The 22,360-nt window shown below is 40.6% G+C and overlaps 1 protein-coding gene across 3 annotated transcripts in view; it reads left to right on the top strand.

The window, feature by feature from the left end:
* FGFR2 (fibroblast growth factor receptor 2) overlaps nt 1-22,360 on the top strand; it is an 80,867-nt gene extending 58,507 nt beyond the window's left edge. For all 3 annotated transcript variants that reach the window (XM_084526259.1, XM_084526258.1, XM_084526257.1), the window contains 9 exons: nt 4,551-4,702; nt 7,967-8,088; nt 8,671-8,781; nt 9,535-9,725; nt 13,191-13,313; nt 14,544-14,614; nt 16,456-16,593; nt 17,417-17,522; nt 21,178-22,360. In XM_084526259.1, the coding sequence (XP_084382385.1) occupies nt 4,551-4,702; nt 7,967-8,088; nt 8,671-8,781; nt 9,535-9,725; nt 13,191-13,313; nt 14,544-14,614; nt 16,456-16,593; nt 17,417-17,522; nt 21,178-21,342 (1,179 nt within the window). In that variant the 3' untranslated portion in view covers nt 21,343-22,360. The remainder of the gene's footprint in view (nt 1-4,550; nt 4,703-7,966; nt 8,089-8,670; nt 8,782-9,534; nt 9,726-13,190; nt 13,314-14,543; nt 14,615-16,455; nt 16,594-17,416; nt 17,523-21,177) is intronic.

The raw sequence follows: 22,360 nt of genomic DNA, 5'->3' as shown, positions 1-22,360 counted from the left end.
ACTCTTTGTTATATTGCTGTTATTGCTGTTATGCAAGTGCTTTGAAAGTCAATCTTTTCATGAAAGGATAGTGCATGTGCAAGTGTTTCAAATGCAAGTACTTCTATCACGAATCTTTAGATTCCATCTAGTGAATTTACCTTATATTTTCCTAGATCCTGTCGCTGAGATGGGGCATTTCTATCAACAGCTAATTGCATTTCTTACCAGCTATATTTATATACATATATGCATATGACTTCAAATTAACTTTTATAGCAGAGCCTTCAAAAAGACTGACAATTATAGGAAATCACTGCATGGCTGCTAAAAACTCACAGCATGAGTGCCAGAACTGACAGATCTAAGCTTCAGGATATGGTATAAATCATCAGTGGAGGAAAACACCCTTCATAATCAATTACAGACAATTACACACTGCTCTGCAGCTGATTTTGCCACATGGCATTTAAAGATTCATTTAAGTTTTAAATGCTCCACTGCTTAGAAATGCTTGCGAAGTATTATCTCAAAGCTGATTAAATACAGCATGTTGGCTGAAGAACAAATATATAGTTAAAATGGGGATGTAACAATGCCTTGGTACATGAGGTTTGGAGACGGTGGGCTTTTCTCCTTCCACAGTCCAGGAATGGGGCTGAGGATCTGGCTGAGACTGATATTCTTCTTGGTTCTGACCTCCTAGAAGTGGAAAGAAAGCGCACAAGAAACATTTTATGTTGGAGAGCTACCCTCCTGTTGAGGTTGACACATAGCACAACGGTCCCTTCAGTGTTCTGCTTCTGTCGAGCTGACTTCTGCCCTCCTTGCTTTAATCAAGCTCCCAAAATGTCTTCTCAGTGTAGCGTCATTGCTTAAAACAGGCGTTACCAATGCAGTGAGTAGAGCATGAGGATGGCTCATTCGCCCACATCAAGGTGAACCTTTACTTCTCTGTCCCAGCTCTGCTTTGTTCCTTTGTCACGTCCCAACATAACAGCATAGCGGCATGTTTTGGTGGGCTGGGAGATTGCCCACAAAGGTTGTGCATTTTGACCAAATTTCTACCTGCTGCTTCATGGCACCTGGTAGACCCCAAAGCAGCCCTGGGTCTGTATATTGTCCTCATATAATTAAAAGCTTGCTCCAAAATCTCAGTATGACCTTTGTTACCCCTGAGTCCTACATGCCTTGAATTGTTGCATTGAAACCAAAAAAAAGCACTCACATACTTGAAGGCAAGAAGAAAGAGATGTGGGGTTCCTTGCAGGACCATCACTGCTTCTTGAACCTGCATGGTAAGGGTCCGGAGGGTGGTGCTGCAGGTGGAAAGGGGAAAGTTGCAGGCTGGAAAAAGGCTTTCTACGTGCTATTACTTATGTGTACACTTGCAGATTAAAGTTGACCACATCTACTGACCTTCAAATATGTAGGGCTTTCCTCATTGTTTTATAGTGCACTCTAAAGCAATGAAAAGAGATGCTTAAAGGATGAGTTCAAAGGTTAATTCTTTACTATTGCATAAAAGGGAAAAGGCCATTTGAAAACAGAAAAATCTCCTCCAACTGAAGTCCAGCCTGGGTTGGCTTAATCTTTTCTGGAGCAGACTTTTATAGCCCTTCAGCTCCTGTAACCACTTGCACTGCTCCAGTTAGTCAATCAGAAGAATATTCCCTGGGAGTGCAGTCCATTTTAATTCTCCCAGACATTGAGTAGTTCCTCTGGATTTCTCATCGTTCCTCTCCAAGCTAATGTACTTCGGTTAGCTGCAGCCTCTCCAGCCAACTGTCCATTTATTATGTGAAGTAAACATGTTCAATTGCGTTGAAAGGGAAATTGGCAAAGTCTTTCATTTATTTTCCTATAGCATTATTATTATTTAACTTCTGTGTTTGAAATGCATCACTGGAGTATTTCGGTTTATTGCATGTTTACATTTACCAGTTTTTACTACTCTAAGGTTCTGAATTGTGAGTGTAAGAGCTAGTGGAAAGATGGAGCTTTTGCGGAGATCTGGACAATGTCTAATAAAAATATTATATCCCTGAAGAAAAAGACCCCGGGACATTTTGGTCTGTTTCTGGTGCCCAAGGGGCATCATCTAAATTTTGCAGTTTCAATCCCATGCCTTCATATTGTCCCACAAAAACATTGTCTATGATGACAAAGGAAGGCAAGAACATAAACATGAAGTTTAAAATAATAAATAATAAATAAAAAAAATAATAAATAATAAATCTTGAATAAAAATCTTGGAAATAGGAGAACTGGACTTCAGGGGAAGACTTCAGGGAGAGAGGAGTTGCAAAGCTGTTTGTACATTTATTGGTGGTTCATTTCATTCAGCATCATTTTAAAGCTGAAATCATGAAAATGAGGGGAAAAAAAAGAAGTAAAAATGTAACTATGGGCCTGGTTCTCTTGCTGACTTGCTGTGCAGCTCTGAGCAAGCAACTCAGCTTCTGCAGGTGTGTTTCTCCGTGGGCTGGGCACAGCAGCGCCCCTCTCTAAGGGCTCTGTTCAGTATTCATTTACTGGTTTATTTATGGCTACACAGTCTACATTAATAGCTGTTTTCTGTTTGTATCCCAAGTGGTCACTGTATTTATTATGCTAGAGGAATGTGCCAGGTACTTATATTTGCAGAAAGCAAACACTAATGCTAACGACAGTGGGATGGGCGAGGGGGAAGGCGGTCCAGCTCTCGTGTTTGAATGGATGCTTTATTTGTGCGGTTGTACTTGCTCGTTCCTAGACATACATCTCCATGCAAGCAGAAGGTGGAGTTTCTGGTGTCAAGGAAAGTCTGTCAGTCAGCTGCAAAACTGGTTACCAATGTTAATCTTTTGAAAGCAGTCCTTAACACGTTGTGCTTTCTGAAACCCCTTTCCAGTCTTAATCTGTGGCCCAAGGAAAATGCGCCGAGAACCCAAACCTGTTTGATGGGATGGGCTTGGAGTTGTCTACCTGGAAAAAAGACCTCTAAGCCAAACGTTTGTCAAAATCTTGATGAGAAATCTGAGAGCCATAACCTCGTCCTGTCAAAATGCATTGTGTAAGAGCACGATGTGGTTGCAACAGCCTTTCAGCCCCATGCTGAGAAGCTCGAGTAACTCGGTGGTTTGTAATTGTTAGTTGGATGTGAGTGCAACATCGTGCTCCCTTAAATTACCAGGTGTCACAGAGACAAGAGGATTTTGTGTTCGTATCACTGTATATCGCTGACTTGCACTTTAACGCTATTAGGATCTGTTTGCCTATAACAGCTTTTATTACCTAGCTCTACGACCTCTGAAACTAAATTGTGACCTGGTGACACTTTACATAAGCAAACTTGGTGTCAAAGTTGACTCCAGATGACAAGGAGAAAGGTCAAGAGGGGTGGTTATACTGATGCTCTAGGCTTCCAGCCTGGGGGCGAGGTCCTGACAATGCTGGACAAGAAGCATTTTCTGCCACCTGACGTGAGGATGGGTACCACCAACTGCATCGCAACGTGACCTTCATCCCACTGTGGCCACCAGCTACAGGCTTGGCACAGATTCTCCTGACCTGAAGAAAGAAGGAGGATTTACTCTTACAAGAGGGGACACGGTGGCAATACAAGCATTTTTTGTATGCGTTTTTGCAGACAGCGGGCTGTTTGCAGGTTTAAGAGAAGAACCTTATGGAAAATGCACCATTTTCACCAACAGAATTTTTGTTACGTGGATGGAATAGCTCGTGCCTCTGCTTTCAAAGCAGCTATCATTAATTACCTTTGATGCTCTCAGGAAAATGTATTTTTGTTAAGGACGATGACAAGTAATTCTCCAAAGTGAATTACACTTTGAAGTGTTGGACGTGAAAGTTTTTTTTATGAACTCTTTTCTGCCTCACAGAGTATTCACTTAAGAATGTAGTTCATTGAAAACTGAGGTACCCCTATCTGTTGAGATAGCTTTTTTGATACTTTCAATATTAAACATTTAGAAAACATATGAAGGGATATCCTCCGTTTTCTACATAGTAACAAGCCTGTGACCTTGGTCACTGGCACTGGTGGAAAAAATCAGGGGAGCCTTTGTAAAAATGCCATTTTTAAATTAAAAAATGAAAATTTCACTCTAGTATTTCTAGGTGTTGCTATTAAATTTTGTACTGATTTGGAAAAAAGAAATGATGATGCGGGAAGCTAGAAATGAGTAGGAGAGAGCTTATCTGCTCACAGTAGAAGCTGCCCACTACGTATCTGAGGGTGGTGATATAAATACTCACTTGATTAAAAATAATTTATCAAATTATAAGAAACATACATTTAAATTCATTTCTGAGTTGAATGTATTTTAGAATTTTGTTCAGTGGTTTACAGCTCATGGGACAGACTGACAGGGCAGCGATTGCAATCAGTTTTGTGCTTACGGGGTGGTGTAAATGTAGGAGAAGAGTTCACTCCAAACAAGACTGGAGGTTCAGTCCCTCATACCACTGTTCTTAGCTGGCTTGGTTTTCATGTACTGCTGTTTTTCAGCTTTTGGTCCAAGATTACATCTCTGCCTTTTTGTTTTTTGTATCTTGCATTGCAACAACAGGTGTCGGCCGACTCGAGCTCCTCCATGAACTCCAACACACCTCTGGTGAGGATAACTACTCGCCTCTCCTCTACTGCTGATGCCCCAATGCTGGCAGGAGTCTCGGAATACGAATTGCCAGAAGACCCGAAATGGGAGTTTCCGAGAGATAAGTATGTTGCCCGTTTCCCTTAGTGCTACCTACGTGTATCTATACAACTTGACTCAGTATGAGAGGGAGCTTCTTTCCAAAGTCTCTCAGGGTTTCTTTAGCTGAAAGAAAATCTCAATTACCTGAACCTTCTATGAGGATCAAGATCCAATTCAATTATCTGAATTATTATTTTTTTAAATGGAAGATGAATTTTCTCTGCCTGTTGCTCTGATTTATTTTCTGATTTCTTAAAGGCTTTCAGATACTCTGCTGAAATCTAACTCCTCATTTCGGAGTGAATCTGAAACTTTATTTTAAAATATATATGGTCTAGACTGGGAGAGATACTGATGTACAACCGCAGTTAAAGGGCAGATTTGCTCAAGCATTACCTCTGTACATTAAACCATGTTTTTTAGTTTGGTACATTATTGGTCAATGTTTATAAAATATGTAATAGAATGTCAAATAGGAGATAGAGAAAGTCTGGAATATGGTATTAGAAAACTTTTCTTTCACTTAGATCTTATGGACAGGTTTTTCTGGTGCTTTAGTATTAACCTATATTAGTGGTGATCATTTTTGATTTAGCAGGGCATTTTGCATATTATGTACTTGTGTGTACAATTTCTGTGGTTTAAAAGGACTAGGTTTCAAGCAGAATGTACTGAATTTTGATACATTTAAATTAACAGGGCTAAATAATTCTTTGAAGTCTGTTGAATAACATACAAAATGAGCTGCCGAATAATCAGAGCTATGATCATATTGCTTAATATAAAGTTGGCATGTAAAATAGATAATAGTAATACAGGTAGAGCCAGGATTATATATGAAACCTGATGCTAATTTTAAGAAGTCTTTAGGTGGATTTGAGAAACTAACACCTTTTATCATGAACAGTTTTCTTTGAAAGCTCAGCACTGTAACTTTTGGATAGCAGAGCCGTAATTTTGAACCTCCTGACAACTGTTCTGGAAATTATTTTAATTATGTAGCTGAAAATTAGTGCAAAAAGCAGTAATTGCCACCTGCAGGATTCTAGTCAACAGTGGGGGCCTGTATACATACTTCTGTCAGCCCATACCCTTGGGGGATACACTAAATGCGGAAAATTTTAGAGTGCTAAACATTAAAAACCGACATTCAGCACAAATGTAGGTGGAGCAGATTTCCAATGAAAGGAGGCTATTTAGAGGCAGTTTATTAGGTTGGGGGGCAAGAGGCACACAATGAGGGGTTTGTTACTTTAGTCCTAGCAGGGCAATAGCACATAAATTAACCAGTTTCCAATGCAAATGTTTGTTCTCTGCCAAGATCCTAAATTCAATTTCAGTTCTGGATAAAGTGCAGGATGACCTCAGCATAGCATATGCTGCCCTTCAGTCTTTGCACCTTTTTAAACCAGCGTTTGCTTTAGAAACCAATCCAAAACAGATTGAGGAGTTCTCACCACGGCTGAGACCGTGCTTGACAAAGTGTCCGTGGGCTGCCCTGGGGAGGAATCGCCCTTCGCTCCTCTCTCTTCCCTGAACAGATAAGCAAGGAGGGTTTGCAAACCACTTAGCCTCGGTCTAACAGCCTTCTGCTGATGGTATGACAACCCCCTGGGATTCATGGGCGAGGACAGAAGTCCGTGCTTTTGGCAACCAGCCCCTACCTGCATTGGATCTGTGAATCCTGCTTTTGACTATGGGAAGCCACGACCGTAAGAACTTGGATATGAAAGTGCTTGTCCAAGTCTGGCCCCAGCACTGGATAACATTAACTGGATCAAGTTCACTCAGCATTCTCCATGACATCTGCTTCAGCCCTGCTTCTGGAGTTAAACAATGTTCTTTGTGGCAAAAGGAGACAGAATCTGTGAGCATTGTGCTGGAACAAAAAATAGATCTTGCCTAGAGGCTCAGACGTTTTTTGTATTTTGTATTTTTTGTATTTTATCTTTTTATCCTCCTCGAGTTGGGATTGAAGCCTGTCTGTTAAGAGCTGAGTTTTGCAACCGGGGATGTGCTCCACAAAGTGCAGTGGCATAGGCAGCTGGCCCAGTTAGTGACTGCTCCTCTTAAAAGGGTCTTTACATCAACACAGGATGATAACGGGGCTCCACTTTCCCCCAGTCTGCTTCCCGCTCTGAGCAGAGCCCGGGTGCTGCAGGGAGGAGGCGTCTTCTGCTACCCTCAGCCATGACATCCGTGGCAGCAGCGAGCCTGCAGCCAAGAAACAGACTGTACCAGAGCCAGCTGTGGGCGGATAAAGGCTCCCGTCTCGCCCCTTAAAGGATCAAAGTGCTGGGGAAATGCGTGAAGATGTAAGAAGAGCGATCTTGCTGTGGACGGGGTGGATGCGGAGACGGCAGCGTGTAGGGGATGCCGAGCCCTGCCAAGTGCCTTCACGGCAGCATCCCCCAGGGACAAACCCCTCCCTGCACGCCCATCCCCGGCCTCATTTCCCCGCTCACCATCGTCCTCCCTCCTCTTTCTCCCAAGAAGGCAGCCCCTGACCTCCTCCTCAGTTTTGGGGAGAGGAGCGGGGTGATAACTGTGTGTGATAACTGCCTGCAGCTGCTGCCTGCTGCACTGCTCTTGCTGCCCTGCGTGATCCCTTCAGCACAGGACATTGTTAAGCAAATGTGTGTGGTTTGCATGCCCAAACAGAAAGCAAGGATGTGAAGTTTGAGCTAAAATTAGGCTATCTGGAAGTACGTTTGACTGTTTCCTCTCTGCTGTTGTATCACAGGAGTTAGTAAAACCTAAAACATCCATCCGGTTTTGATACCACCTTTTGCCATACGAACCATCAGCTGCCTGACAGCAAACACATGGCAGCGTGCACAAAGAAACCTTTCTTCCATCTCCTTGTGGTCTACATACAAAGAAGAAAACAGGCCACGATGACACTAGAGGCTGGGGTGCTGCTGCCTGTTCCCACATCCTGAGTTTCGGCTGCAGCCTGATGCTCTCTGCAAGCTCTTCCCCTGCAAGCAGTGCATCCCTCCAGCCAGCCATTGAGCACGGCCTCTCCCGTTACAAGCACAAGGGCAGCTTAAAAGCTGGGTTTAGCAACTGATCTGCCTGTATTAGACACTCCCTGCTCTGTCCCTAAGAAAACAGACCGCAGCGTGCGTGAAAGCCGATGCGCGCCGCGCGTCTCATTAGTTCCATATGATAAGTGCTTCGTGCCGCAGCAAGTTGTCGAAAGCTTTTTATATTTAGCTCTGGAATTTCACTGCCTGCGCCCCTGCCCCAGATGCTGTGTGTTAATCTCCTGTTTACACCTCCAGGCTGACGCTGGGTAAACCCCTGGGGGAAGGCTGCTTTGGGCAAGTGGTCATGGCCGAAGCGGTGGGGATTGACAAAGACCGGCCGAAAGAAGCGGTGACTGTGGCCGTGAAGATGCTGAAAGGTAAGAAAATTGGCCGAGCAGGGTCCGAGGCTGCTTTTAGCCACGAAAAGTTTCCTTTGCGGCATCTGAGCTCTGTCAGTGTAGGGGGGTCAGAGTGCACATAGCTGACCTCAGCCTTCGGTGGTTTGCGGTGTAAATCTGGGCTCTTGACAGCCTGTTTATCTTTAGCCGCGAGTATTTGGATGTATTGGCATCGCGTGGGTCTCCCTGCTTTTAGCTGAGCTCAGTTCAGCAGCAGTCCTCGCGTAGATCCTGGAGTAGGTGGTTGGGGTCTGTTTGCTTTGAATTTAATTATAAAGCTAGCTTTTAGGAAAGGCACGGTTATTAAGGGTTGATAGTTAAAGACAGCATTTTTATGTCTCGTATTACTGACTCTTAACATATGACTGAAGAGGCAGTCAGTCCATCAAAGAGGCAGAGATTTTTCATTAGGGCATAACACATGACTTTGTATAATGCACAATGTATAGCAGGAAACAGATCGCATATTCTACATTCTGAAGCACACACTTTATAGCAGCTGGTGAGCCTTAGAGAAGCTGGCACGATAGAAAATATGAACTGCACCTGTGTCTTGTGCAGATGATGCTACAGAAAAGGATCTGTCGGACCTGGTATCAGAGATGGAGATGATGAAGATGATTGGAAAGCATAAAAATATCATCAATCTTCTTGGCGCCTGTACGCAGGATGGTGAGTAGAGAAAAGAAAGTAAGCCAGAACTTTCACACAGGTCTCTGAAACTCATTAATCATCATTTCCAAGAGTTTTTAAGGAAACAGTCATGCCGTGATGGGATTTTTAGATATTTCCCTAGCTTAGCAGCGATATTTTAACTTCTGTGTCTCATTATATTTGCAGCTTTAATATGAGAAAGGGTACTATATCATATGAAAACTCTAATCCCTTGCTGTAGGGAAAAATGGCATTTTCCAGTGGCTTTACCCACATCTGTCATTCTGAACTGTCAGTTCTGCTTTTGTGTCCCTTGAATTTGAAATGAGTAATTTTACTCTCTGTAGACCACAGTGTTTTTGTTAAACTGTAATTATGTAATGTAAATAAAGTCATGCAGAAAGGCATGAAAAATCTGGAAATTAGAAAATTTAATGTAACACTTTCACCTTGTTTGAGATCTAGTGATATTTTGCGTCTGGAAATGTCTGCTTTCCATGGCATGGTCTGGAGGGAATAGATGCTGAGTGGGTCAGGATTAAGGTGCCTTCAGTTGCTAATTGTAGCTCTACCACTATGCTGCTATGTAGCTTTGGCCAGCCACTTAGCAAACACTGGACTTCCTTTTCATTCAAGTTGTGCTTACTGGTTTTGCAGTTAAACATTTCTTAATCCAGTTCATTTATTATAGAACACTGGAAGATTTTTTACAGAAAATCGTTTTACCTTTTGACCTTACGCTGGTTTTTCCATGGCTCTGTTTACCCAAAGGTCCACTCTATGTGATTGTGGAATATGCTTCAAAAGGAAACCTGCGTGAGTACCTGCGAGCACGCCGCCCCCCTGGGATGGAGTATTCCTTTGATATTAACAGGGTGCCAGAGGAACAGATGACATTCAAGGACTTGGTATCCTGCACTTACCAGCTGGCAAGAGGCATGGAGTACTTGGCTTCACAAAAAGTAGGTAGAACTCAGTAAATAGCATGCAAAGTACTTGGTGCGTATTTGTTTTTAAGTTTGGTTTTGTTCTTGTGTTGCGTACGGTCAAGAATTCGTGGGGAGAAGGACCTTTCTCAAACAGGTTGCATAATCCATACAGAAGATCAGTGGGAAAATTCATACGCTTAGTTTTATACAAATGTTTAACAACATTGCTAAAATGAGGTCTGGATTCAATCATTTAAAGTAAATATCGCATATCTATCTGCACTTTGAGTTCATAAGCACAGGTAATCACTTGGTTATAAAGTCACATTACTCCACCCATGAGACAGTAAGGCATCGTTTGCATTCTGTTTGCAATCAGACCTATCAAATAGGCTCACACAACGATGTAAAATAAATTAATTCAGTTACTGAAAGGGTTTACAGAATGATAACAGGCAGAATGCAGAAGATCACAAGGTGCCCAGGCAGAAATTGTGAACAGAAGAGACAAAAATAAGTGGAGTGAACTAGTCACTGTAAATTATGCACTGTACTTGAAGCTGGCCTTTGTCAGGATAAAAAGCTTGTCAAAAGAGTTTATTTATCCTGTCATGTCCCTAGACACTTATTGCTTCAGCTTTTCTTCAAACAGTTTTTTCAACGAGTACCTTGATTAAATTACAGTCATGGAACCTTAACTAGCCCTGTATGACCATCTAAGCATGCTGTGGGTTGGTGGGCAGGCAACCACACGCACCCTGGGTTGAGTTTGGACCCAGTGTCTAAACCAGAGCATCAGATGTTGATGCTAAGCACCTCCTGCAAGGTTAGTGGGATTTATACCAATTTCCAGGTGAGTCCACTCCCAAACATGGGGCTGTTTTTAACCAAAGAGTAGAGCTGATCGTGAGCCTCCAGTCATGAGTTTTTACTGTTTTTCTGCGCTTGTAGAGACTGAGGGTGAGAAAAGTCCAATTTTGCTTTTATTCTTTTGTTTGGAAACTAATTCTCAGTGCAGTAGGGTAAACATGGAGATGTGTGACTCCAGGACAAGACCCTCTAATAGAGTTAGCATGAGTATTGTATTAGGTAAAGCACCTTAGGATATCTTTTCCAAAGGTTAGTGAAACATTTGGCTGGAAATGAACCATGTCCCAAGGAAAAAAAAATTGTTGTGAAAGGAATAAAATATATTTTTGGCAAAACTTGAGAAGCTTTGAAGTGCTGTTGAAGGACACTTCAAGGTGTGTGCTCCCACAGGTGCACATGGCAGAATCATTTCATCTGTGGTCCAGTTCCTTTGCAAAAACACCTGATTGGTGCTGTGTTGAACTTGACAAAGTGTTAAGGCATTGCACAAGGCACGGGGAAGAGGGAAAACAAAGGCAGCACATAGAAAAACTGTGCATTCCAGTTCTTCAGATATCCCACCATTTCTGTTTGTATTTCTCAATTTTTTTCCCCTTAGGGATCCATTTACTGAGCTGGAATAATAAGAGAGCTGGTCTTCTCACGGTATTTCCACCATGCAGGAACTGTGAGAAGGGCAGTGTTCTTGTTATTTCAATCTAATAAATTGCTCACTGACCCTTTTAAAAAAGAACAAAACCTAAAAAACACACAGTAATCTCTCAGAATATAGTTTTAATATATGAAAAAGATATGTGGGTGCCTACTCCAGTTTTTGCCTTGCAAGTAGTTGTACGTTGCAAATGGGGTATTGTTTCTAAGTTGGATGAATGCTTTTTAAAATTCTGTTGATGTATCTTGTCTGACATGCTGGTAGAGTGCAAGAGCCACAGGGAAACTTAAGATGCAGGGGCTCACCCAGACCACTGCAAAAAAGACAGCAAATCACTGGGGCCAGAAAGCTGGCTGTGAAGCCTGCCAGGCATGGCAATCAATAATGGCACCGTTTTGAAGACGGGAGGAGACTCACTTGCAAAATTGCGGGGTGTGAGAAAGCAGAGATACCCTGAGAGGAGATACTGGTGTTTGGCTCCCTCATTGGACTCATGCAGAAATGTTGCACTGTGTTTGAGATGCTCTGTCTGCTATTCTGGAACAGGCAGATGTGCTCTAGATCCTTTGCCACACCAGGCAGTATTGGCAAGATGCCTTGGCATCTCAGAGGATGTTAGCTTCTTGTATCTGGGCAAGTGAATTGAGTTTCTAGTATCTTGGAGAATGTTCTTGTAGGGTTTACGAACTGGGGCAGGGAAGCAGGAAGCCTGTGTTATTTCTGCTACCGTAGCATTGTTGATGCTGAATTAGAAGCTCAATTTGACACTGAAAGCATGTGCTGTTGTCTGGTCCTATGTACATGAAGGCACTGATGAAGCAGTTTTTTCCTGGCATCTGCCCTAGGCTGTCCCAGCAAGGAGCAGAAACGTTGTAGACTCATTTTACCCCTGTACAGGCTGAGAGATCTCAGAAAATTGCTGGGGCAAGGTATAATGTGAGAAAAACATTGAGTGTTGTAAAATGTTGTGGTGGTGTTTTTTTGTTTTTTTTTTTTGTTTTTTTTTTTTTTTTTAAGATTTTTTTTTTTTTTATTTTCTTCTTGTAGTGGTTCAGTCCAGCATGTCTGTGCACATCCTGAAATGAGGAGAACACAAAGAATAAACCAAAATTGAGGAGGGGAAAAAAAAAAGAGAGAGAGAGAGAAAAGGCTATTTAACTTAAAAAGAAGTGAAATGTCCTGGGAGAACTCCAAATGCAATGTTTCTCACAATGCCCCTGCTGTGCCACCCTGTATCAACCCCATTAAAGCTGCTAAAACATAGGAGTAGTATGTAAAGCAGTCACAACTTCCTTTCAGTGTCAGGAATATCAGTTGCAAGTTTTCAGGATAATGCTGACATGAAGGAAAAAATCTGAGCAGATACTGGTTTTGCTTTCAGTATCAGAGCTGTTTAAAAAGCAAACAGTCCAGCCCGTATTGTATTTTTTTTTTCCAAATGAAATTGTTGTAGTCTCATGGTTGAAGTAAATATACACACCCTAGACATCTGGCTTTAAATTATATATGTAGATATATCTCTTATTAAGACCTTTTATATTAAAAATGGTTGTACCTACCCAGACTATCAGGTTTTAACCCTGTTGATCCAATGTAATTTAAAAGAAGAAACTGTAATGAAAATGCTATGGTACCTGTACCTGGGCATGTGTAATAAAAAGTGAATCACAAACAGCTTGAAAAATTTTGGATTGTCACCCAAAAGCCTTAGCAAAATACAAGGTTTTAAAAATTAGACTTTTCAAAGAGACTTTTGGTCAGTTGTTCCACCTGGAAGCACTTGGATGGATGTGGATGGGTTGCAGTGGAATAACTACAATATACATGCTGCATGGACTTATTGTAAATGTGGCATTCACACCTTGGGATTTGGGTTAAAATCCATAAAGGAGACAGAGTTATGGTGTAGAAATAATTAAATTTTTACAACAGTTTATTTCAGTACGCATTTTTGTCTTGTCTTTCTTTCCTTCCAGTGTATCCATCGAGACCTAGCTGCGAGAAATGTTTTGGTAACTGAAAACAATGTCATGAAAATAGCAGACTTTGGTTTAGCCAGAGACATCAACAATATAGATTATTATAAAAAGACTACTAATGTAAGTGGATGGTTTTCTTATCTCTGGAAACAAGTGTTTCTTTCAATGTTTCACTTTAAAACTATGGTTATAATCTTAATGGGCTTCTTGCCCAGCAGACTCACTTTTAATCACAGACAGAAAACAGGGATCAAGGACAAGCATTTCTGTCCCCCTCCTACAGTGATGGATAGCTAAAAGATAAACAAATAGGCTTTATTTTTTATGATTTATTATAATTGCTAGAATATAAGTATTAATTTTCTGTGTCCCTGCCTTCAATCACTTGAAATAAGTGGAAAATTGAATCTAGCTTGTTTTGCACCAGCTCTTGGATCTTGAAAATCACTGTATAAACAGTGATAGTAGTAACTGTAATAAAAATCCTATTTATGTGTGGTAATGCTGTACTTGCTGTAAAAATACTTATGGCAGTAGTATCAAACTGGGGCTAGAGGTTGAGAAAATGGATTTTTACTATCCTCCTCTGTCACTATTTTTAACCTTTTAACTATTGTACCAAATCAAGGAGACAAAGTTTCAGATGGGAACTTTGCAGAACTCTTTCAGTTCTTCAGACTTTGTTAATAGTATATAGTGTTTATATAGAACACTACTTAATCATCTTATGTGTTTCATTTATGAAAAATAAGCAGTCAGCTATTAATGGTGATATCTGTCTGCATAATTCCAAAAGGCAGAGCAACCAGGTATGGGTTTGTTGGTGCTGGAGGAAATTTGAACCCACTTCATATCAAATTTGGTGTGACTTCTGGGTTCTGAGCAGAGTTTTTTATGTAAAGCAACAGGTAGTTGTGGCTGCAAGCTTTGGGCCACTACAGAAGGTGGAAATGAAAATGAAATTCGTGGGTTCAGTAATCAGCTTCTTGTTCTTCAGAGGTTTATTGTGTTGTACTTTAATGTGGAATGGAATTGAATGATTTTTCCTCTTAGATCTGCTTATCCTATGATTCTACTTGCAAACAGTATGGGAACATTTTTGGAGCTTTCAGTGCTTTTAATTTTATTTTCAGTGTCATATCCATTTTTCTTAATGATCTGCCCTTTTTTTGCCCATTTTATTTTATTCCTTTTCCCCTGGAAATTTTAAAGGTAAACTATGTACTGTTTGCATCAGTAAACTAATCCCTGAGAATAGATTAATATATATATATTTTTAAATCAGTGTTAAAATCATCCAGCAAATTGCTTTAATTTTACTTTTTCTTCCCTTCCCCTCCAAATGTACAGGGACGACTTCCAGTAAAGTGGATGGCTCCAGAAGCTCTGTTTGACAGAGTTTACACGCATCAAAGTGATGTGTAAGTGGTTTTATTTGAGTGCCTTTTGGGGGGCAGAAGGGGAAGCTGGTTTGTATTTGTTAAAGTTTGGGATATTTTGAAAATATATTTCCCTGCTGTCCTTTACCTTTAAGTGTTTTCATTCTGTTTCACATATTAATAGATGGAACAGGACTTGCCCTTAGAAAGTGAGGATTTTATGGTAGACTGCTAACCAGTGCTCTGTTACTAATCTGCCCAGCTTCAAAGCACATGAAAGGTGGAAAATGCTAACCTCCTTCTGTCAGTGCGGAAGTTTCCCCCCTTGAACTTATTTACGGATGTGCAGCTACAAAGAGTCTATCTAATTTGCTTGGCTTTTGACATAGTCTGCACTTCCTACAGGTTAAAAAAAGAGAGAGAGGGAGGGAGAGAGAGGAAAGAAAGAAATAAAGGGAAAAAAAAGGAAAAGAAAAAAATAAAGAAAGAAGATCCTGAACATTTCTTGTCAAACTTTGTGCTAAGACTATGTACAGTAACACATAGGCTGGGTTTTCCAGAAGAGTTTTCCCTGATTTTAGAGACGTCGTTGCTTCCCAGCAGTGCTTCACATGTAGTAGGAAATCATTGGACTCTGTTGCTCCAGAATCTTTTAAAGTGTGCGGTGTAGCTGGCTGATGCAACAGCTCAGATTTATTCTGCTTCCCATTAAAGTTCCCTAGGCCCATCCTCGCTGCTTGCACGCGTTACGCTCTAAGATGTGTATTTCTTTATGCAGTGCAGATGAAGATCTTACGTTTTTTATTTCTCTGAGAGAAGCTGTTAACCGTAAAGGGCTGGATGCAGCCCAGCACAGGTGTAAAAGCTTATGTAAGTCAGCACAGAGTTAAAATAGAAAAGAGCAGCAAGGAGAAAATAAGAGGTGTCTCCTCCGCCTTTAACTTGGATGTTCTTCCCAAGCTGTTCTCTCCTTAAGAAAAGCATTTACTGAGCCTTTTCCTGCCATCTTTATGTTATTTATAAAGGGAACTATATACACACGTTAAGGGTGGATCAAACTTTTGCTTTAAAATAACATCTTGACAAAATATTTAAGTGAATGTGAAGTAAACTGCTTCACTGGTTCAGGACTTGAAGCACACAACAGGCACCGAGCACAAGGATTTCAGGGCTGGAGCTGGGAGGCTTTTGGCCCCATGGTGGCTTTGAAGGCAGCTAAGGATAATATTATTGTAAGTGTGTGCAAACAGTTTACTAAAATACTGCTGCAAAGCTAGCAGAGCTGCAGAGCTCGGGAGCCAGGGCAGGCTTTGTGCTGTGCTCACCTGGCAAAGCAGCCTGCCAGAGAGCCCCTGGCTGCCAGCGCGACGTGATGGGGCAGGCGTGGAGGAGGTGGCAAGCAGGCAGGAAAACTTTCTGAAATTAACCCTCCCTTGTTTCCTGACTAAAATTAATAATTTTTTTTTTTTAAGAGCAGAATAATGCAAAATATTTTAGTTTTGAACAGCTTGCTTTTTCCAAAATATCCCGCCTTATACTTGCAAACCAGCTCAACGGTATGGATGTTCTGTAATAGCTGAGCTGTGAAGATGTAGTTCTTTGCAGTAGGCCTGGAAACTTGAGTGCCCAGAGCACACCAGACAGAGGCTAAGGATGTGTTTGAGAATGTGCCCAGGTCAGTCTCTATCCTGTGTGCTGCCGATGCACCTGATATGCTTACACGTTGATGTCCCACCCGTGATGTTCAGAGCTGAGCAGATGCATGAAGAGAAGCTTAGATCTTTTTGAAGAGGTCTTGACCGTCATTGCAGCCGTTGCAAAAAATCTCTCTGTTTTCAGCAGTAAGGCAGATGGACTAATGCAGTTTTGTCTTTGGTTTGTAGATGGTCATTTGGTGTGTTAATGTGGGAGATCTTCACGTTAGGAGGATCGCCCTACCCAGGAATCCCAGTGGAGGAACTTTTTAAGCTGCTGAAAGAAGGGCATCGAATGGATAAACCTGCCAACTGCACCAATGAACTGTAAGGACCCTTATTTGCTGTACAAGGACCGAGGGGTGCAAACTGTCCTGCAATCACACATTTCACACCCCTAGCATTTTCAGAATTGTTGCCTCTGAAATTGTGGATATATGAGCATATACATGTAGATATATGTGCATGTGTATAAATACATAAAGAAACGGCGTGGAAGGGTCTCCAGGCAATCTCTGATAGAGGACAATTCTTTACACACCCTTCTGTATCCCTTCGAAAAGAGAAGAGATCATCTAAACTTCGTCAGTGGTTTTACACCCTTATTTTTGGTTTTAGTTCATAACATATGAAAATTCTGAAATGGCGCGCACACCACCGATCCTGTGTAAGCTACATCAGGCTGTTTTTTTTACTTAACAAAATGCATTTGGGAACTGCATTAACATTGCATTATTTACCAGTGCTAATGTGAGAGAGCTTTCCCTTTCTCTTATTTCAGTATAGCCCTTGACTGTTTTTACTTTTTTTCCCCCCTCATTTTAATTTCTTCACAAAGGCTGCAATCCCTAATGTGACAAAATATTTAAGCACATGTAATTTAATACCATTGAAATGTCACAGAAGACTATGGAATCGGGTCCACAAAGAGGAAACTTAGACACTGAGCCAAGTAGTGAAACAGAAATAGAAATGCACCTTCAAGGGAAGTGACAGCATTGCATGGTTTTGGGAAAGACAGTGGTCCATGTGTAGGGCTGCGGGCTGCTCACTGCCTTACTTGTGATGAAGAACACTGGCTGCATATGAAAAGGCTTATGAGAAGGACGTGTGATTTTAATTAACCCAAGAAAATGTGCATTTCTTACAGCTATATGATGATGAGAGATTGCTGGCATGCTGTGCCTTCACAGAGACCAACTTTTAAACAGTTGGTAGAAGACTTGGATCGGATTCTCACTCTCACAACTAACGAGGTAGGTAAATTGTTTCCCTCCATAAGCTGCTGATCAGGATGAACGGTTCAGGAGACAGATGGAATTTATTCAGTTATGAAATCCTGCTCAAGTTCTCTTCTTGTTCTGTTTGTTGCTGTCCTCCGAGGTTACACGCAGCTAAACTATGCATCCTATGAAATACTCAGTCTCTTGCCATTATGCCTTGGTTTATGTAACAAAACAAACACATCTTTAAAATGTTTTTGTTTATTTCTCTTTGCATCTTTTGATGTTTTTAGTGGAGCAGTATCCAAGGAATACACGTGGCAGATTGAGAGGCAATGTTTATACTTCAACATGAGTTTCATGTGACGGAGAGGAGAGTTGTTCATGGTGTTTTTCATTTATCTGCTCAGTCTGATTCCCGGCCATGATATCTAGGTCAGAAGAGAAGAAATCGTCAATGGTAGATTTCAGATTGTGTGTCTGAGAGTGAATTAGGTTCACTGAGATAGCTCTCAGCGGAGGGAACAAGAACCCACAGGGAGCATGTGAACAGCCATCCAATTATCCAAAGGTCCTGCCTCACACTGCTTCAGGTTGGGATATATGAATGCAGAAAGGTTTCATTTGAATGGCATTCTTACAGAGGTCTGGAATATTATTAGTTTTAGCAATGAACATGCTGATTAGTGTATTCACACAGGAATTGGCTCTCGTACCGCTAAATCACACGCACCTTTGAGGAAGATCACAAGTAATGGAAATGTTGATTCTTTTGGTAGATACTTTTTGAGAGAAAATCCTGGTGTCCCAGAAATGCGTTACAAATTCCTGTGATTTCTGACAAATGATAATGACAGATAATGAGAAGGAGGGGGACAAGGCACTGCAACAAATTCTTTGACCATTTCAGAACAAATTTTTTGTATTTGCTGTGATTATAGCACTTCTTTATGTAGGGGAAAAAAGGGGAAAAGAAGGTTTGGATCACATGATATGTGTCACCAATATTAATTTCTGATTTTTCGGAATTGTCAGAAAATAACAACAACAAAAATAAAATAAGAGGCTTTAGGAAAGCCTTTATGCTATAGACGTGACAGGAGAACCTGAGTAAGAAGATGCCGTTTTGTATGAACATCATTAGCCTAGTGTAGTAGGCTTATGTTTCTGTTTGAAAAGATTCTTTGGCTTCAGTAGCAGCTATAAATTTATTTGGGTTCTGTTTTAAGGCTTACTCCAAAAAGTGTCACCTTCAGCAGTGGCTCAGGCATGAGGCAGGAGTACATACTCCTGACTGAGCCAGTCCTGTAGCTTGTGTACCATTACAGTTTATTTTCCCTTCATCCAATACCAGCTGAATCTTTTTCTGCCTAATTTATACACGATTTCACAAGGGCAGTTGGCGGTGGGCTGGCTGCCACTGCAGAGTGCTTGGTGGCTTGGACTGGATCTGCATTTGTGAATTCAAGAGGGAGGTTCTGGGCTGCAATTCTAAGCCTGGGAGAGGATATTTCTTCCTCTTGTGTGTTTAACCATCTTGCCTTCCCAATTTTGCACTGCTTGTAGACCTGGAAAGATCTCAAAGGTAACCTGAAAAGGCCTTTAAGGTTATGTAAATTAGTTTGGGCTCAAATCATAGGAAAACAGACTGGAAAAACCTCAGGAACATATCCAGTCCATCTGATCAGAGTGCAGCAGGACGCACTATACGTTTGTCATCCCTGACATGTTTGTGTAACCTGTCCTTAAAGATCTCCAGTGCTGTGTTTGTGCATCACCCCGTGACAGTCCCTTGCTCTGTTTCATTAGCTTTACCTTTTGAAGTCTTTTTCCTAATATCTAAGCCTTCATCTTAAGATAATGTTTTTGTCCTGTTTATGCTGGATAAAGAAAGCAAACAACTTCACTTTTCTTTGCAGCACACTTGATGTTCCTGAAACCTTGTCATGTTCTGACTGTGTCTGATGAGAGCTCCAGTGTGTCCCATTGTCTATAGCTTTTGCGGTTTTGATACCACTGATTTTGAGTAATCTGCAGTTTTGCTGAAGGGCAGCTCCTTCATGCCTTGGTGTGACCGTACTGCCTATCCACTCCACAACTGCATCCCACCCCACCACCAAATGACACTGTTGATACAGCATCAGCCTGAAAAACTCTCATCAACTCTGAAACTGGTCACCCAACAGCATCTTCTGAATTTCTGAAAGTGATTATTTTTGCTTAAGAGTCTTGCTCTTCACCCTGCTGAATCTTTCCCTCTTCCCCATGTTTCCAGAGTAGCACCCACCGTTTCCAAGAGCTGCATAAGCAGAAGTCACCAAGAGTCAGCCTCATGGCTGTGTTTTTGTATCAGCACCAGGAACCATCCTGATGTTGGGGACTTCGTATGCCCCTGAATGGGACTGTGGCCATTTACATGGGATGGAGAGGCTGGAGATGAGATAAGGGTCCCATTGTGAGTTCTGAACTCATGGCTGGATTATATTAAGTCTTTTGATATGACAAGCTGTGTCTGCGAGCCCAAGAGAAAGCTGTTTCTTTAAATGCTGGAATACTTTCTTCTGTCTAGAAAGTGCTCGATCATTTCTGGTCGCATAAGACTGGGCTGCTTATACATAAATGTATGCCAAGATTGGCTTTGTGGATCTCTGAATGTCTAGGCAGCAAGATAGAAGTAATCATCGATCTGAACTGCTTTCCCTTGCTGCTGACTGTTTTTTTGTGAGCATTTTTAAACTTCTATTTTTCCTCCCTTTTAAAATGATGGCCATATTTAGGGAGTAATATGGTAATGATTGAATTTCTGACTTAGGGAAAAAAAAAATGTTAACCAAAGAACAAAATTACCCCAAACCTAAGCACAGCAGCATAAAACAGTGACTGAGGTGGAAGACTTGTCTCGTCTGTATGATCATAACTTGCGGTTTAGCAAATGAAGAGATTGCATTTAAATGAATGCAGCTGCCTTTAGAAGTTGAAAGAGAAGGAACATTTCAAGGGGAAAAATAACTTTATTCTCCTGCCAAAACTGTTGTTTCTAGCAAAAGAGCCTTAACCCAAAACTTGGATTCAGCAGATATTATTTCCTTTTTTAATGACTGCTTTGGTGATGGCTACTCTTGGACGCAGGCGTGTGCGCACACACAGAAGAAAATGTAGCAAGAAGAAGGCAGATCTAGAGAATTTAATTTTCTTTTCCTTTTAATTCTTTTTTGCACATATGCCACTGCATGTTTAAACACAAATCTAATATCACAGAATATAAAACAGATATTTAAACTGACCAAAGGAATATAAAGTTGGAAGTATCTTTCCCTCTCCAAATCATTACCATGTGCTAAAGAAAAATGGTTCTATTTAGGATGAAATTTCATTTTTATCATTGTAAGTGAGAAGTCCTCTTTTGATGTGGTTGGCATGTTTATTCCACTGACGCGGCTAATGCGGGTGATATTGGACTTCACAAAAGTACTGTGTTATTGGTTTGTGTTTTCTTTCTTTGTTCGAGCTCCTTGTTTCATTAGATATTTGAGCAACAGGCAGTTTTGAATGCAACTGCTTTAAGGAAATGTCTGTCATTTTTAAACTGTTCTTTTACCCACTGTGTGATCAAGCCAAATCTGAGCAGTAGTTACATGCTTTTGCCAGTTTTATGCACTGTTTAAAAATGCAATTTATTTTGTTGCAGGAGTATCTGGACCTCAGTGGACCTCTCGAGCAGTATTCACCTAGCTACCCTGACACAAGGAGTTCGTGTTCTTCAGGTGATGACTCTGTTTTTTCTCCCGATCCAATGCCTTACGAACCTTGTCTTCCCAAGTACCAACACATGAACGGAAGTGTTAAAACATGAAAAGGAATCATACAGAGGAATAAAGGAACAAGAACATCAAGCTACCTACCATATACTAAACAAAACCTTTTCTCCAGGACCTTAATGTTTCTGCTTGTACATATGAAATATGGAAGAAAAAAAAAAAAAGGAAAAAAGAAAACTTGGAGGAAAGCAGTCAGATCCTACGGAAGAATCTCAAAATTTGCAACTTTTAATACATATTCCCAACAAAGAAGAATGTTTATGAGCTATATCTAGATCCTCATCCCTCTCAATTTTCTGGCTTACCATAAGCTGCAACAGACTTTGTACAATGGACAAGTTGGACTTGAGGCAAACTCTGTGTCTGCCTTTCTTGTTTATTTTGTAATATTTGGAGAAAATATATGTTGGCACACACTTACAGAGCACAAATGCAGTATATAGGTGCTGGATGTATGTAAATATATTCAAAATATGTATAAATATATATTATATATATTTACAATGAATTATTTTTTGTATTGATTTAAAAATGGATGTCCCAATCCACCTAGCAAATTAGTCTCTTTTTTTAACAGCTATTTGCTAAATGCTGTTCTTACACAGAATTTCTTAATTTTCACCATCCAAAGGTGGAAAATACTTTGCTTTCAGGGAAAATGGTATATCATTAATTTATTAACTAATTGGTAATGTACAAAACAATTAATCGTTTATAGGGTTGTTGTGTTTTTGTAATTTAAATGGCATTTCTATGCAGGCAGCACAGAGAACTAGTAGATATATTGCTCAGACTTTACTAGTTTTCAGATCTTTTTTTTTTTTTTTTTTTAAAGAAATATTTACAGTATATAACTAATTTGGGGAAATTAAACTTTTGATTTATTTGTGTTTAAAAACTGCAGTGTCAAATGATTATTATCAGAACCAAATCCTTTAACAAGAATGTCTTTTATTCTCAAAACCTGTCACTTTAACAACTTAACTCTTTAGGCAATGACAAAAAAAAAAAAAAGAATCATTTCACCAAAAAAAAAAAAAAAAGAAAGAAAAA

Source organism: Aythya ferina (genome assembly GCF_964211825.1).
Source record: "Aythya ferina genome assembly, chromosome: 7".
NCBI classification, from domain to species: Eukaryota; Metazoa; Chordata; class Aves; order Anseriformes; family Anatidae; genus Aythya; species Aythya ferina.
This window is presented reverse-complemented; position numbering and strand designations above follow the sequence as displayed.